Source organism: Trachurus japonicus, chromosome 9, assembly GCF_045865225.1.
Source record: "Trachurus japonicus isolate A0001 chromosome 9, Traja_1.0".
NCBI classification, from domain to species: domain Eukaryota; kingdom Metazoa; phylum Chordata; class Actinopteri; order Carangiformes; family Carangidae; genus Trachurus; species Trachurus japonicus.
The window spans coordinates 37,050,896-37,069,686 of NC_140915.1; the positions used below are offsets into that span (position 1 = coordinate 37,050,896).

The 18,791-nt window shown below is 42.5% G+C and overlaps 1 protein-coding gene across 1 annotated transcript in view; it reads left to right on the forward strand.

The window, feature by feature from the left end:
• tacr1a (tachykinin receptor 1a) overlaps window positions 1–17,326 on the forward strand; it is a 61,938-nt gene extending 44,612 nt beyond the window's left edge. Inside the window, exons 3-5 of the mRNA XM_085787669.1 lie at window positions 7,945–8,095; window positions 10,819–11,015; window positions 16,373–17,326. Of these exons, the coding sequence (XP_085643795.1) occupies window positions 7,945–8,095; window positions 10,819–11,015; window positions 16,373–16,718 (694 nt within the window). The 3' untranslated portion in view covers window positions 16,719–17,326. The remainder of the gene's footprint in view (window positions 1–7,944; window positions 8,096–10,818; window positions 11,016–16,372) is intronic.
• Window positions 17,327–18,791: the final 1,465 nt, after the last annotated feature.

Consider the following 18,791-nt stretch of genomic DNA (forward strand, 5'->3'; position numbering starts at 1 on the left):
CTTAGATGGTGAATCGTGGTTCTGGTTGCAGCATCACGTTGGTGATGACGGACTTATCTTGAAGGTTACAAGTGCACAGAGGTGTTAATGTAATGGGTGACATCCCATGATACCTCGATCTGCCCCTTGTTACTAGAACTGATCCTAAACACAAGACCAGACTTTCCTCGTTAAAAGCATCAAACCTCGTTCAAGTTAACCCAGGGGGGTTTGGGGCTTTTAACACTTCCTGTCACAGTAACTTTCAGGTGGAGGACACTGAGGGACAAAGATTAACAGTAAACCACACAACTCATTACCTGGTGAGAATTTTTTTTTCTCTCTCATTTTGAAGAACCCTCTTTATCTTTGCATTCCTATGAGAATATTTGTTCTCCATGACATAAGAAAAAAAGAAAAGCCTTTCCAAAAAAAAAAAGACTGATACTCTGAACAAAGACACACACATGTGCACCATGTGGAGCTACACACAAAGGAAATCACACTCAGAGCACACCTTGTCCTATGTTATCTTTATCCACTAAATTGGGCTTTGCACAACATGAGCCTGTGATTAGTGCCAGTAAGGCAGCGCGGAGCGAGGCGTCCTGTTACCTCTTTAGCCTCTGCTGGCAGGCAGAGTCAGAGACAGCTGCCCTTCCTCCCAACACACACATTCATTATTCATACATACTGATGCTAACACACTTACTCACACACACACGTTTAGATAAACAGGTGCATGCACAATTTGATTATGCACATAAATATGCATTTCCTTCACATTCAGTTAATCTGCACTGTAATGCTGCTCTGTGTTGATACAATTCATTTGGTAATATGGTATTGAACTATGCACGGGCTCTGCCTGCCCTGCTTGTTTTCATGCATTAAACATTTGCTTAGCATGTTTGCGTTTATATTCTCAGTCATTCCAACACATTCCCACACACAGCAACAGCCAAGAAATATAGACATCTAAAACATGATTGTCCTCGGGGGGAACAAAAGAGGCAGCGGTCCAAGAAATGAAAACAATATAAGTTAGTGCATATAGTTCGTCAGAGCATCTGTGGCCTCCACTGAGTGTGGTTTTATTGATTCAGCTTGTATGACAGCAAGGTGACATAGCACAGCCGCTATTCCCCAAAGCGTTATCCATCAGTGGGAGGAAAGGGTCTGCTGAGGCCCCTCAGGGACACGCTCTGCTCTGCTCTGCTCTGCTACAGCTGCTTCTCTTTCAATTATGAAAACTTTGATAATTGTTTGCAAAGAGCTGGTGCACCTCTGAATTGTTGCAGGACCAGTCTATTCTCTGGATCAAGATCCATTCCTGGTTCATGGGAGACTTTAAATAGTCACCAACAGACAGGTGGAATTTAACTTGTTTCAACACTTGTCACAGGTACACAAGTGCTCATGTACTGCACTTTAGTACATGTTTTGTTTTATGTACTTGTACTTTTTGCTTGTGTACTTTTTAATGACTTCTTTACTAAACAGTTGCTGCTTATTTGACCAAGATTTCCATAAGAGAAGACACAAAACATTTAACTTAAGAGAGGAGTTGATTTCTTCTAAACTTCTAACCCAGAGCCGACATATGTAATAGAATAGAATAGAAAAGAAAATACTTTATTCATCCCCCTGGAAGGAAATTAAGTCATCCAGCAACTTACAAGATACATGACAAAAAGATAACACACACAGAGCAATAAATAACCTAAAATTATATAAATACAAAGTAAAAGTAAAAGAGACAAGGGTTAGGTATTAAATTGATACAATGTACGATACCAATTAAAGTTTGTACACGCTTTTGACTAAATTATGTGTTCTGTTGTGTCTTTTTAAACTTTTTTCACTGATCATGTGCTTGTGCAATTAAAACACTTCAGCTGCTGGATCATTCCTTAATGGCACCATTGTTTTATTAATCCCGGCAAAGACTTTGATTTCTGTGATTTTGGAACTTGAACCAAAAATTGCACCACCTACAAAGCCACTTTAATCATGCAAATCAGCAGGATCGGTTAATCAATCCATCAGTTCCCTGCATGATTTACACTTCTGCTTCATGATTCACTGTCTGGAGGAGTTGGGGAGGAGAAGCACTTCAGGAAGAGTCCATTTAGATGGACATGGTATCTGGTGTCATGACAGTGCTGCTTTCAATGTGTGCAGTGTCTTTGGTTAAACGGATGCTGATGCAGAGATGTGGCTGTTGAGCGGTGTTGAAACAGGCTGCTGACCTTCTGACCGTGACAACGTCTTTACTCACAGCCTGAGCCTGGTGAGACATGCCAGATAATCTCAAAGAGAAAAACTAGAGGTCCCTTCACAGAAAAAGCAGTGAGAGTTGAGAAATAACACACACAAGCTTTAGCCAGAGAAGAGCTGAGAATGGAGGTATTCCTCTTCTGCCCTGGTTTGAACAGCGATCACATCCGCTCAGCTTTTATATGAGAGCCAACTGTATGAACCAGGCTCCACTTCTCCTTCAGGCTGCTGTGTAAACTAAGACCTTTATCCCTGACGATGCTGATGAATTACACCGCCCGATGGCCTGTTCTACTTTATATTAAGCCTGTTTCCACTCTTTTTTCCTTCATGTAAGGGTATTAGCGAGCTGTTAGAGCCAATTTCACACCTCTCTGATAATAAATCCAATGAAGGGTGTCAAAGAGAGAGGGGACAATGATATTAATCTGGTTACTTCTGCTTCCTCGGCTCCCCGAAATTTAATATAACAGATGTGATAACAGATGCGACAGGCTGTATATTGTCTATCTTGCTCAAATCTGAACTGTAGAAAATCACAAACACACACACAGAAGTATTTACTTAAGAATTCTCCTCCAGCTCAGTACTCCTATGGGCACATGTGTATACAAATCACATTTCTGCTACTAAGTGGATTGTGACAGCTGAATTAATTTTCCTCAGCTTTATGGTAAACACTATCTGTGGCATCAGTTTCCTGTTGTGTTTAACACTTTAAGCAGTGTTTGATTACATCGGTGTGGTAAAAGGCTTGACGTCTTGCTTTAATTAAAGACAAGATTAAGTTTCACTGCATTTACCTTCTCCACTCCGGGGAAAACAAGCGTGAAATAAAAGAGAGGTCATCACTAATAACATTAACTGTGGCTCTGCTGGATTAAGTTGCGCTGGTGGGGTACGATTGTATCTGTGCCTCTGACAGTGTCCACTGTATCAGCGTCAAATCTCTTCACACCTTGATAGAATTCACCTACCCTCTGTAGGGCTCTCAGTTCTCAGCCATGGTCCACCCACACAGGCCTTTGAAATGGTTTTAATACACAGTATTAGTTCTCTTCTCAAGTCTGTGTAGGTGTGTGCAGACTGCACCTGTGAAGACCAGCTCTCACCTGAAAGTGCCACACAGCTAAGGTAATAAGAGGACAGACGTTTGGTGATGTATGGACCACTTGCAGGGCTATTAAGAGATGTAGCTGGTGAGCGATAGCCACTCAGGAACAGGTCTTGTGCCAGTAGGACTTCCTCAGACACTCATTCATAGCTCTTTATATAAGAACATACAGTAGATTAACCCCACAGAGCAGTAAATCACATGTCAGACACTTATTTATACTAAACCCACTTTTTTTCAGTTAGTTAATGACATGTACAGTCACTTTATTACAAAGGCTGGTGGGAGTGGGAGTGGGTGGGAGCTTACTTATGTTCCCCGGGGCCTATGTTCCCCATTTTTCCCAATTCCTATGTTCCAAAAAGGGTCCCCCGGTCCAAATACCACTCTCTCTACTTATCTGGACTCTCTCTATCCATCTAGCCTGTCTAGCCTCTAACTGGTCTTTTTACTAAACTTAACCAACTCCTTTCTCCATTGCCTAAACCCAACCAATGGGACAATTAGCCTACACTTCTCACTCAAAGTCACAACTCCACTTCCAGGTATGGGACCAAAAATTGCATGTTCCCCAGGTTGGGGAAAGGTGGGGAACATAGGACCCGGGGAACACAGGGATGACCCCTTTGTGGTTGTATGTTCATTGTGGAATCGTCAGCAGGATGTTGTGTACATGCCGTAGATAGGACCGTGTAAAGTGGATGATTTTGGCTAGAAGCCTCAGAGTTGTGACATTCAGAGCTGAGGGTGAATGTAGTCCTCGACATAAGTAAACAGGAAGGGATTTCAGACATAGTTGTGGTCACATAGCTCTCAGCACAGCCAGCTTGCTAATTGGCCCTCAGTGCTGCACCCGGCTTCAACCTGAGCACAGGTCTAATGACCAGAGTGATTGAAAACACCTGTGTGAGCTCTAGACTGTTTCCAGTGCCCAGTGTCTGCTATTAACTGTAGGACTTCACCAGTGTTGGGAAGATTACTGAAGAAAACTACAATTACAAGCTACCCATGTTGAAAATTTAATAGGTGTAACTGTTTCATTTCAATTAAAGTATTCAGTCATTTTGAATGAATGCTCTCAGCTGTTTTCACATTTTAAGACCTGGTAGTGTTAACCTTTCAGTAGTAGGCTACTTGAAGACAACATAAAGACAAATAATAAAAGACTCCGCAAGACTGAACTTCAGTCCCTCTTTTTACTGTGAGAACAGCTGTATACACTTAACATTTTTCGTCATCTTGACATATCAGTTTAGCCGTCGATAGCATCTTTTCTCCGGCAAACACTCTTTGCACTGAACTATAATGTTAGGGCTCTTGTCTGCAGTCTATGCAAAGTGTTGTTTTTTTAACTTCCAACACAGGAACGTGATCTTCTCTGCCTCCGATATTGTTGCTGACTGACCAATCGTTCTGTTTGCAAGTTGAGCAGCAACTTGCGGCTTTGGAAGGAGGATGTTGACAACTTTTAATCACACATACATGGATTTCAATTATGTACATTTTTTAATTAAATTACATAATACTGTTACATGTTATTCATGATTCCTCAACACTGTCCATCACAAGGTACACTTTCAGTCATCTTCATTGTCTTTACATTCACTTAAAGGGATAGTTCGACATTTTTGGCAAATTGGCCCATTGCCATAATCCCTATAGTCATAGCAGCAGGTTCATAACCTTTAATTGTGCAAGCTATTTTTAGAACGGCAGAGCAGAGCCGTGAGCTGCTCAGAGCTACACTACAGAGGCTAATGATTTCTTGGTTTCCCTCATCAAACTCATCAAATACACAATCCAACAACTCCAAATTGCTCTTGTGGACAAGTTGTGACCTGCATATTCACCACGCTATGAGATAATAACACAACGTTACGAGGCAGAGTTTTTTATAAGGCAAATGCAGAGACTGCTTGCTGAAAAACTTCCCCCCGATGGCAACCTACTCCTAAAACTATAGGGATTAGGGACTAACTACTGGAGTTCAGAGGAAATTTGAGTGGAGATTCAGATACATGGTTTAATCCAATGACACCAAGTTTACACTTCCTATATAAGCCAATGTACTTGTGTGTGTGGTGGTTTTACTCTGTTGAAAGCTCCGGTGCTCCTGGGTATTCAGTGGGATTAACATAGTTGTTGTTAATTGCCAAGAAAATGGCCTGTGAAGCTCAGCTGCATCGTTCATGGAGGAGAAAACTGACTCTCTCCGGAGTCAGGGGGTCATCCCTGACACAACACACACACACACACACACACACACACACACACACACACACACACACTCGCTGTACAATGCTCAGAGTGATCTAATACAATTTTCCACATGTTAATGGACATTAATGCACTCACAGTGAATACACAAACTGCATTGGACATATGTTCTAACACATTTAGGCACATTCCTGCACACACACACTTTACAGGGACTTAACAAGATCAAACACTGTGTCAGTGATAGATTAGTAAATCATTAGCCAGATTCTGAAACTGTCATATTTGATTATTTCAGAGAGGGTTTAAATTTACTGGACAGTAATTGGAGCAGAGGTCTCACTGCTGCCACTTACATCTTAAATCGTGTTAAAAGCGAGACTCTGGAAATAACACTAATGATGATTAAGTCACACCAACTGAAATGAGTGTCTTTATTTTACAACGTGCTTCGGGGTCAGTGGAGGATGTCAGGCTGGGAAAAAGATTCACAGGCTTTATAAAAGCGTGGAGACTGTGGCCACTGAGCGACATTCAACGTTAACATTCTGAACACCACTCGACAACAGAGAGCCGTCTTTTCAAACCTTTATTTAAAGCTTTTATAATCAGTAGTTTTATTTTCAAGGTTCCCCTCCAGACACGCTTTAAACTGTTGCCGTGTCAAGTTGATTAGATTTGATCCTTACATTTGTCATGTACGAACCCTGTCAGTCTGAATATGCTTTTATGAGGTTCACGGCGGTTCCAAGGTGGAAGAGTTCAGTCATGGTGTTGACAGCTTCACGCGTTAACAAGGTTAAAAGTTGGTTCTCATCAGAAGGCTCTGTAACAATAGATGGCACAACTTTATGTAATGCAAAAATCTTGGTTTTAATTGGCAAAGACTAAAAGACACACAACTATTAGATTTAAATTCATGAAGTTGCCAGAGACAGATTTGTTTTAACACAAATTTAAAGTTTGTTTTTACTTCACTGTCTCTCGTCTGTTGTTGTGTTTAACTTCAGAGCTTGTTCTGGAGTTACATTTAGCAAGGTTATGACAACAATTATGACAAGGGATATTGTCTTAGTTTGTACTTCAAAGAGCCTTGAACAAACACTCAGTCCAGCCTGTGATTAAGATAGAAGAATACATTCTGCATTTTCAGGGTTGTGATGGACATACCGACTCTGTGACTGTCACAGGTTGCGACAGAAGTTGGTTCAGATACAATTATATGCATCCACTAACCTGCTTACTCAGGTTACATACACTGAGCAGGGATCAGATCTCTTATATAATGGTTTTACTTGAACCTCCCAGCTCACCTGAAACAACCTGTAAACAAAAATGGACTTTGTTGAAAAGGTTGGAAACTTTCTCATCCTAGCCTTTATTGCCAATAGCTAACGAGCCCCAGACAAAGTGTCGACCGGAGGAGAGGAGGTAATGGAGCTGTAGGTGCAACATGTTAAGATGGAGCAGGTGATGAAAGTGGGACTGACTCCCTCTCCCTCTCTATACCAGCTAGTACTGAAAGATAGAGCACTTGGAAGATGAATGGATTCTGATGAACAGTTCTCTCTGTGTTGACCCTGCTACGAAGGCCTGGTTCTGGACTGTGGTACGACTGACTTTGTTTTCTTTAGGGTATAACAAATCATTGATTGTCCAGGGATTGAGAATTTGTGCATTTTTAGACATTGTAATAATAATTAGATGATTATTGTTGGCATTAATATGTTTCAAACATAATGTAAGCGATACCTGTTATATATACTTAGACTATAGTTCTATAATATGATGTGTTGCAGTTTAAACCTATGGGTTCCACTGTACTGTAATTACCAGACAACATCTCTGTGGTAAATTGGCCTGTGTTGTTTGAATGTGGTCATGTGATTTTTGTCTATGGTGAACAGCAGAGGAACATAATGCTAATCCTATCAGTGCCCATGCAAAACCCTGGCTCAAAAAAAGAAAAAGGAAAATCAAAATCAAAAAATAAAATGTATTTGAAAAAAGTGAAATCTGCCAACAGAGGAGGAATATGCAGTGCCCCAAGATGAGACAAATACTGTAGTAATAGTTTAAGAGAAGTGAAATGATCAAACTGAATAGAAAAACATCTTGTCAGACAAAAACATGCTCATGCGATTTTAATAGACTTTTCTTTTCTTTCTCTTTCATCTTCACCACCTTCTGTTTTTTCTGCTCATCTCCCAGAAGTGAGATTTTTTGAGTCTTTGTATTTTCATCCATCAGTGGTTAATTCCAACCTTTTATTCAAACTGTCTGAAAAGAAAATGATTTAGTTAAAAGTTATTGATGTCTTCCTCCTGTGACGTGGGCTGTGCGTCTTGTTGTAGGTACTACGTGTGTGTGACCATCCTGATCTACTTCCTTCCTCTGCTGGTGATGGGATGTGCCTACCTGGTGGTGGGTCTCACCCTGTGGGCCAGTGAGATCCCCGGAGACTCTTCTGATCGCTACAAGGAGCAGCTGACTGCCAAACGCAAGGTATAACGACTCGAGCATGCATTTTAGATCGCATTTGTCACATGCACGTTGATAAGCCACAGCCCTGGACAGGAAGAGGCTACAACTCTCCCGTCTAATTACATTTTTCCCTCAGTTGATGAAATAATCATCAAAGCAGCATGAACCTGAATCCCAGCCCCCCTCTCCTCTTATCTTCTGCTCTTTGGTGGTTTCCTTGCCCTCTTGTTGTCTCTTCATCTTATTGTAGACTCCTTCTTCTTCCTCCACCTGTTTCTCATTCCTTCAGTCATCTCTCATGGAACACATGTCTGTGTTCACAGCTTCATCTTGGAGAATCTCCAGAGAATCCTCCGCTAATGAACACGCTGCAGAGACTTGCTTCTCTGATACAACAACACGATATGAGAATCCTTTGGGGCTTTATACAGACTACTACGGTATCACTCCCACTGATCACTTCATAGACTGTATGTTTTTGCAGCTCTGACACCGCTACCTCTATTTCACTGTGTTTGCTTTAGTTGTCTGTATATTACATTGTACCTCACACTCGTACAGTGAGTTTACTGATGACAACATGGGTTTGTTCGGTCCATCACTTTGGTCCACAGTGTTTCATTAACTAGCGGATGGATTGCAATGTGGCTTTTGTATCGACATTCTTGGTCCTCTGCGGCCCTGGTTACTGTACACAGAGTAAAAATGGTGATGTTTCCATGCGTTTTGACCTTTCGTTTACTTGAAAATGGAGCTTCAGGTCACTGCAAATGATGATATCTGAAGTCTCCAAAGTGGATATTTGGAAAAACTGTTTCCGTGTTTTCATGTAGACTGCAGAAAATAGGGTTTTAAGTTTTAGAACATCATAAACAACCTTGCATTCATGTGCAGTCGGACAACAAACCAGATGTCATTTTAGTCACAGAAGTCGAGAGAAAACCGATAAAACGTGGGTCAGGCAAACAATACGGCATTGCCATGACAACATATTGTCACGTGTATTGTTTTGCCTCGCTCTGACGGACCACTTGTTTACATAGAGGCTTGTTTATGCCGTTACGTGCAGCGGCTGTCGTCCGTCTGCCCAATTCCACGTGAATGCAGCATGAAAAATATGATTGATTTGCTTGCGATATACAACCGCTACGCTAGATGGGAGTAAACTTTATTTTAAAATGATTTACCTTGTTGGGTCTGTTGATTAGTTTTACATGGTGGCTTTGTGTGATTCCTGCCTTGCTAACCGTCTGCCCTATAACCCTGATTAGTTTCACCTGTTCTCATTTACCCAATTCCTATTGTGTGTGTGTGTGTGTGTGTGTGTGTGTGTGTGTGTCATCTCCCTCATTGTCAGTTTTGTCTATTCCTGCATCATTTAAGTATTTTCACTGCACGTGCCTGCCTCTTTGAGTGAGTGTGCATTCAGGTCCAGAAATTATACAGACTCACCCATTACCCAGCGGAGCCCAGCAGATACATTTTTCAAAGATGAACTTTATGAACTGTCAAACTCTTGCTCTCCTGTGTGGTGAGAGACATTTGTAAGGAATACTAACAAGCTGTTATGAGCAGGTGGTGCAGGGAAATGTCAAAAAAGCCATGGTTAAAGAATTTGTTGTCTGACAGGCATAAAGACTTTGTTAACATCCCTGATTCTCCCCAAAAAAACAGGGTGTTAACCTTTGGCATGTTTTCCCAGCTGTCAGACCGCCTGATTGTTTCAGTGGTTGTTAACCTGCTGTGGATCCCACCAGCTCCAACAGCCTGGCAATTCAGACAGAGTTTGTGAGCCTGTTAGCTCCCTGTCCAGAGCTGAGTGACTCGCTGTCTGCTCCTGCTGCTCAGCCAACATGTTTCCTGTCTGATTCTGAACTTGAGGACCATGAGCAAGCCCGCTTTCCTTGGGAGGTATTGATCCCCCAAGCTGTCGTGGTGCTCCACAGAGTGTCTGTAGTCTAGAGTCACGATCGATGTTCATTCAGACCCCGAGTTGACTGTCCCCCGCTGACATGCCATCAGGTCCCAGTTAACATCCAGTTTTTTCCCAGTTAAGCTGATATGAAGTCTTCCCACTAGTGGATCCATCTACTCGAGTGCCATCCAGAGATCTGTCAGCCTCCTGCTCTGCCTCTCGAGGAAAGACACATTCACTTTCTGCTTCCTGCTCCACCATCTGATATTCTCAGCCTCATGTCCACTGGCCATTAAAACAGAGGAGCCATGATGTTCTGATTCTTTCTGAATTCAGTCCTCCATATTGAATTTTAAATAAATTTGTCACCCTTGGAGGACACATCCACCTCCCACTCTAATGAGGCAGTGTCAGATCCGCTACATCTGTCCATGAGCATTATTGTTTCATTCATTGTCAGCGAGCAGTGTCTGTTATTGACAGCGCTAATGATGTGTGTATGTGTATGTCCATTTGATAGAAAAAAGTTTCAAAGCCTTCTCTGAGTGGACAAGGTTGTTGCTGTTTGGTCAACAGAAAGGCTTGTTAAAGGAAAAAAGATGAATGCTAAGGAGACACTCAGTGTAGTGCATCATGCATCATCAGCACAATGTGATTGATAGGGTTCATGGGCAGGTTTTCTATGCGTCATGCATTATTATGAGACAAGTCCATGTTATACAGTCTCTCTGCGACAGGAGAGCCAGTAAAGAAGTGCCAGTTTGTTATTCCCTGTCCCTTCAGCCTGTCTGAACAGTAAAACAGGGTGGTGCTGACGTGTGTCCAACAGGTGGTGAAGATGATGATCGTGGTGGTGTGTACGTTTGCCATCTGCTGGCTGCCCTACCATGTTTACTTCCTGCTGCACCAGTTCTTCCCCGACATGTTTGAGGAGAGATTCATCCAGCAGGTCTACCTGGGCATCATGTGGCTGGCCATGAGCTCCACCATGTACAACCCCATCATCTACTGCTGCCTCAACGACAGGTGGGCACACGTGCACACACACACACACACACACACACACACACACACACACACACACACACACACACACACACACACACACACACACACACACAGACAAGCCGAACCAGCCATATTCATATATGACACATGAACTGCTAAACAGTCTGTAGGGCCACATTATGTAGCCTAATACATTTTCACCTGATGATGTAATAATGCTACATTTTGTAATAAAATTCTGGAACGCAATATGTAATAAACTTTGCCCCAGTTTGTAATAAATTGTTGCATATTGCACCAAATTATTACATTTTCTATAATAAAAAAAACATTTGCATTTTGTAATAACTAATACAATATGTAACAACTTATTACAAAATGCGGCAAAGTTTATTACCTATTGCCTTTTTTTTTTTTTGCTTTTGTGAATACATTTGAGCACATTTTACACAAATGTCTCCAGTTTAAAGCTTTTAAATGACCGTCAGTTCCGTAATCTCTTCCTTACAATTTTGAACAGCAGGTTGCCGACCAGTGTAAACTTCTCTGTCTCAGTTCATTAAAATTAAAACTGAAATTCACAGGGCATTACAGGGCTGTCACTTTTCATTTAAAATTGGAATGACTGTTCATGACATGGAAGAGAACAATTATTCAGTCTTTAATGATTAGTTCAGAATTCACAGTGGATGAGCATGACAGACTGCGCCTTGACAGGATATGAGTTCTGGGTTTACATCAGGGTCTCCTCCACCAAGAGCCCCAGATACTTGAACGCCTTCATTTCAGGCGACAACTCACCCCCAACCCAGAGAGGAGTGTCGATGCTCATCCTCACTGCTTTATTACAGCATGTGTTGAGGGTGACACACGTGTTGTGTGTGTGTATGTTTACACAGACAAGAGGACACACTATTTACAACTTAAAAGGATACGCCAAAAAACATTTTTTTGTCTCTTGCCTCACTCCCGAGTCCATGACAAGCAGATAGACACCATCCTTTCGACTGTGCATGCAGTAACAAGAGAGATGTCATGCCTCAAGTTCTCCGCCACGTTGTGGCTCGGCTTTTAATTTGGTTTTTGTCACTGTCTTGTCCTGTGTAGATTCTTGTGTTAATTTGTAGTTCTGTGTCCTGTTTCCTTTGTGTTGTGTTTTGTCTCGTTTTCCCTGTTATGTACTGGTTTCCTGTTTTACTTTGAAGTCTGATCCGTGTCTTCCTGTTAAGTTTCCCGCCCCTTTGATTACCTCATGTGTCTCACCTGTGTTTGATTGCACCACCTGTGTCTCGTTCCCTCGTGTGTATATAACCTCTGTGTTTCCATTGTCTCTTGTCACGTCATTGTCTACCCATGTGTCAACCCAGTGGTCTTTCCTGTGATCATTTTGGTGAAATAAAACCTTTTTGTCCCCACCCTACCCTGAGTTCTGCGTTTGGGTCCATCCTGCTTCCCCCAATCCCTGACAAGAGATACGGGCAGAGCTGGCTCACCGCTAATTAGCTTAGCTCAAACACTGGAAGTGTATAGGTAGTGTTAGCCTGCCTCCACCTAAAATCATCAGAGAAACTCTTCAGCAACTCTAAACGGAAACCGGCGGGCCAATCTTCGTCTCAGAGCTGACAAAACTCTCTGGTAAGGCATCTTGAGCGGTCAAATGCCGCTAACGGGACGAGATCAGTCAAAATGGAGGGTTCAAGCAAAGACGCTTTATTTTGGTTCAAGCTAGCTACATCGAGGGTAGGTTAGCTTCCTATTTCAAAGTAAAAGCACAAATTCTATCGTCATGGTTTTCTGTATATAAAGGGCAACGGGTGTTTTATTTTGTGAAAGTAACCGGAAGTGCGTTGGTCACAACGGCTAGCTTGAGTAGCGCCGAATTCGTCCGCTCAAAATTGTAGCCTAAACAGCTGGTAGACAAATTAACAACACACTGCTGATCTAAACGGCTACTTTCTCGCCTAAAAATGTTTGAAATGTCGATAAAGTGACATATTTACAGAGTTTAGAGCTAAAATGAAATCAGCTTCTGACTGCTGATTTTGGCTCAGGTGGGAGGCAGGCTAACACTACCTATACACTTCCAGCGTTTGAGCTAAGCTAATTTGCGGTGTGCCAGCTCTGCCCATATTTTCCTTGTTACTGCATGCAAGGATGGTGTCTATCTGCTTGTCATGGGCTCGGGAGTGAGGCAAGCCACGAAAAAAAATGTTGGCTTATCCCTTTAATCAAGTGAATTGTTCCAATATGGACCTCAAGATAAAGTGCAAATATGTCCTTTTCTGTCTCATCTCCAAATAAGGGAAAGATTTTTTCCGCTGCTGAGCAACAATTATTGTCCTTCGGGAGTGTAGCCAATGAGACACCGACATACATACGCACACACATATACACACTCCTGGTTCTACACATCAACAAAATGTCAATGAATTTAAAGATGGTTATTTGGCAGATGGCCACCCCTGCTTATTGTCTGTAATCAACCATCTCCCATTGTCTCCCCATCGCAGCCACCTGTTAATTGTCTTCTTGCTGTCAGGGAAATGAGATTTCACATGTGGGTGTTTTCACTTCAGAAATTCATGAAGTCCTGCAAATGAAACTATGTGGGCTGGACCACTGTGAGCTGAGGCTCGGTTATCGTTCGGTACAGGATATTGACTGGCTTTTGTCTCTATCAGTTCAGCCGATTTAAATTCAAATGTGTGACCGATTGTCCTCGTCCTCCATCAGTCTCCTCTAATGTTATTCCTGGTCAGCAGCTCACATTTTCCTATGAGTGGCCAGTGCTTCGTAATTTCTACATTTCAGGTGTAAAATGCTTATTTCTCATCTCTTCGTTCTGTAGTTTTGTCATTTCATGCAATGATTAAAATGGTTTTAAGGTTCGAAATTAACCTGTCAAATACCCAAACCTGGTAAAATCAATGGAGGCCACCGGTTAATGTTACATTCAAACATTGTATGTTAATTACATTGGAATAATTCAGTTCCAGTCTCTTCTCTTTTCATATTTTATTGATAATATCGCTATCAGGTACTGCACATTAATCCAAGTGCAGTATTGTATCAGACAAGCTCTGCTGCAGCACATAGTAAACAGCCTTGTCAGACTGGGAACATTTCCAAACTGGCTGCTTCGCTGTGTAAAGAGGTAACAAGCTGAAGATCGTCTAACAAATTAACAATTATATAGCACCAACAACAGAAGAATTCATAATATGATATATAGAGTGGATGTCATCCATATTCATCTGTCATTTTCATCCTCTGCATGGTATTGTCAAATAATGACACGGTAATGATTGGGTTGTCCATGATGAGGCCCATAATGTTGTATAGATGAAGAGTTCATATCATCGTTGCTGTGTGATCCTATACATGTTTTTTGCATTTATTATATCAAAACGATTCACACAGCATTGGGTCTTATACTGTATACAGTAAATTACATTATTGCTTAAATATGACAATATGAAAAATCTGACCAAGCCAGAAGGGACACTTGTACTGATGAGGCTGCAGAGAATCAAAACCTGAAACTGCTGCTTCCCTCAGTTTACTGCTTTCTCTTTTCTTTACTGGAAACAGCTGCCTGCTGTTGGAAGCAGGGTGATGAAAACAGGCCAAGTGGACCAAAACAGTGAGGTTTAGAGCTATAAAACCAAAACAATAAGCTTCAGGGGAAATGTGAGTCTGGTGATAAATGAATCTTGAGTCTGTTATTATGAAAACCTTTCCCATTACTTGTGGACATTTCACAAGATAAAATATCAGATTGTCTTCGGATCATAAGCAATAAAAACTCAGCTCTGACCAATTCGAAATGCTGCCACAACAACATTTTTTTGGTCGCTTTAAAAAAAACAAACTCTTATGGCCACTGGCTTAGTAGCTAATGTTAGCAAATTTTAACAGCTTATCATAGATATTGCTGTGTATGTTACACCTTTGTTTCAGCTGCCTGACACGTCTGTATTTGTACTACTGTTGTATTATGTTTTATTATTTACAATTATCCAGTCATTGCTCCGAAAATATAGTGTAGCCTCCGTGTGGCACCATCTCCAATGATACTAATGAGTTTAAAAATGTATTATGAAGATTTAGTCAAATAAACCAGTGGGCCTGACATGCTAATGCTATTTTAACAGCAGTGCATCATGTAACAAACCAATCACAGTGTTATTTCCCATTGACATTAAAGGACAGGCACACTTACAACTTGGTGAATTACTGGGATAATGGTGCAGTATTTCAAACAAAACTTAATTTTAACTGTGGCTAGCTGATTATGTATTATAACTGACCAGTGAACCCAGCTCCAGCACACGCAGCAGCTCTGTACACTCAGCCCTTCTTCTCTGAGAGAATCAGCACGCTGCGCACGGCTCTACAGTGAAGTAACGGCACAAAATCCCTTGGCAACTGCGGTGTTCTTTCTTACCAGGTAGTCAGGATGAACATGAGCGTCACGCAAGAGACTTCCTCGGCAGTCCCCCTGACCTGGCAATGTTGTGCAACAGAAAATAAACCACACAGAAGCTCTGACCTTCAGGCGCTGTAGTGTAATTCTCCATCCGATCCAAACATCTGAAGCAAATTGTCAGCTCACTCTGCCAGTGTTTGCATGTCGTGCACCTGCTGATGAAAGCACATATCACTCTTTAGATAATGCAGCACCATGAAATTCTACACCGCTGACTTCAGATCAGGTTTTTATTGGCCAGGCCCACCATTGCTTTCTGGTACGTCAAGATAGCAACGCCAACAATTGCCTGACCGCATCTAGACCGACAGGCCAATGGGCATCCATTTTAACATGTGCACTGGACAGGAGAAATCAACCTTTGTGTCTGAAACCAGTTATGGGAATAACAGTGTTATAAAATAATGGCGCCACTAACGGCGCTACTTTTTTCAGTAACGAGTAATCAAAAAAGTAAACGCTCTGGTGGACAAGTTGTGACCTGCACATTCACCATGCTATGAGATAATAATAACACGTTACGAGACAGAGTTGTTTTCGAGATAAATTCATGCAAAATAGCTGATGTGTGTTCCCATCGGGGTCAGTTTTTCAGCAAGCAGTCTCTGCATTTGCTTCAAAAACAACTCACGAGAGCGTTTTGGAGTTGTTGGATTGTGTATTTGATGAGTTTGATGAAGGAAACCAAGAAATCCCATTAGCCTCTGTAATGTAGCTCTGAGCAGCTTGCACCAACAATTAAAGGTAATGAACTTACTCCTAAGAGGATAGGGAGTATGGCAATGGGCCAATTTGCCAAAATGTTGAACTATCCCTTTAAGGCAAGCAGTGCATGTGTCCTTAAAACAAATAATTAAGACTAATCAGTTCTTCTTTTCTTGCACAGGTTTCGTGCTGGTTTTAAACAAGCCTTCCACTGGTGCCCCTGTGTCCCTCAAGGCTCATACGAAGGCCTGGAGCTCAAGTCCACTCGCTATCTTCAGACCCAGACCAGTGTGTACAAGGCTAGTCGGATGGAGACCACAGTGTCAACCGTTCTCCAGGTTGGAGATGAAATGGAGCCGCCCAAGGTCAAGGCAACGGCAGGTCAAGGGCCTGCAGCGGCTGGGGTCAGTGCCAGGCCACATCGCTCCTCCCTGGACCTGACCTCCAATGGGTCGTCATCCCGGAGCGTCTCCAAAACAGTGTCAGAGACTTCCAGTTTCTACTCAAGCAACAACCTGCAGGAATAGACATCAAACACAGGAGGCAATTTACCGGATTTGCGAGGGAGAGAGAATGTGAGTTGACTATTCACATGGCTGCTTTTGCCTTTGTCCGTGCAAAAGTACAGCCTGAATGTGTGAGTTTGTCTGGAAGCGACAGTGGCCGCGTTTGGATGAATGCATTTCCAGCGTGTTCACTGGAACATCGTGTTAGGTCATTTGCAAGTGAGACTAAATCCCAGTCCACTGAGCACTGTCTTCACCCACCGCCCCCACCCAACCTTGTACAAAGTAGTCATGCTTCTTACAGTTAATGATAGACTCGCATTAGGAAGGTTTGCTCCGTGCCAAAAAAGCCATGAGCACGACGGCGACATGAGCACATTCCAGATCAAAAGCTAACCTGAAGCAGGCAGGAACAGCTTCTGCTTGTCACACAGCCTGCTCTCTGTGCAGAGAGAAAGGTTCACACATCCTCAATCACACAAGCTGTGTGACTTCACAGTCTATTTAGAGAGGAGCTATAACATGAGACTAGCGTGCTGTGAAACACAGCAGCTCCGCGTTTTCACTGAGGTGTTCTGTGTTGAAGAGAGAGAGTGCGCGCCCTGAGACCTCGGCTTCTCAGAGACCTCTCCACAAAGGACACATGTTGAAAACACTGACAGATGTGTGGTTTCATTTGAAAGGCTGTCCCGAAAGAGCCGACGGAGACAGTAGAAAAAAGAGTTTAAATCCTGAACTTTGTATGTGTGAGTGTGTGAAAGCTGTGTCTCTGAGCAGGAGTTCCTCAGCAATTCAATGTGCTACATGTGAGTGTCTGGCTGCCGGGGGGCTCTGAGGATCCCCTGCAGCCGCGCGCTGAAAATATCTGGCAATCACCTGAAAGGCCAGCAGCTTCTGCTCAGCTACACGTTGGACATCGACTTCAACACCTGGGAGCATCTTCTCTGAAATGTGGAGCTGCTTGTGTGAATACTGAAGAGGCAACATGGCAAACACAGGCTTATCTGCTCTTTTCTTTTAAAACCCAGATCCGGTCCTCCATCACACCCAGCGGTAGGTGGCTCTCGGCTCGATCTTCAGAAAAGCAGCAAAATGAAATGTTTCTCTTTTAAACAGAAGCAAATTACTTTCGCAACAACAACAACCTGTCTGACCTGCTCCACCGGTATCAGACCCATGATACTCGGTTGTTATCTGAATGTAAGGCACTTATTTCAAAATGTGAAATATTGATGTGACTCTCATTAGCTGCTGTGACCTTCCACCTGGCACCAAAATGCGCGGCATCTTAAATATGATTCAACTGGATTATATTTGCACCTCACATTTTATTTGTGTGAATTTTCTTGCTATTTCCAGCGCGGTCAGGTGACCTCTGACCTCCTCTGTGGGTGGTTTTGGTCATCAGTCTTTCAGTCCTCTCATATGTACACATTTCATCTGCTGTCGCTCCATCAAAATGTAATCCAGCCCTAGAACATGCATGTCTATCATATCAGGCCCCAAGGGGCTTTGTAGATGTTGCAGCCTGGACTTTGCACAGGCAGCCTGTTAGAGTACAGCTCTTTAATGTGCAGTGATGTGCCTTGCTGCTTAGCATAATGTCTGTAAAGGGGGGAAGGGGGGCAGAGACGGAGCCCGCTCTGCTGGGGTTCAGGAAAAGGCTGGTGTAGATAAGTGGGGCTACGGAAGCCCACTGGGATAAACTTTCTCTTTGTATCACTGTCTTAATTCTGTGGCAAATAGTTAAGATAGTTTCACCAAACCTAAAGGGGAACTATGTAAGTCTGGTCACTTTTTCCTCTGTTTTGCCAACCCTCCTCCTGGCCATGTGCATTTGTTTACAACGAAGCCGTCGAGAAAGCAATCAATAGAGCGGTGGATAACGTTATATATACGATGTGTATATTTGTGTACTCTTTTCTGTCATAAACAAGACATAGGTTACAGGGCATGTTTGTGTCGCTGTGCCACTGAGGCTCTGATCTTGCAAGGTTGGTTTTCAGCCAAGCGATGCTAGATGGAAGGCAGAGAGCCTTAAAAGTAATTTACTCCAAAGCAGAGTTAAGCTAAAAATCCTGCATAGTTCCTCTT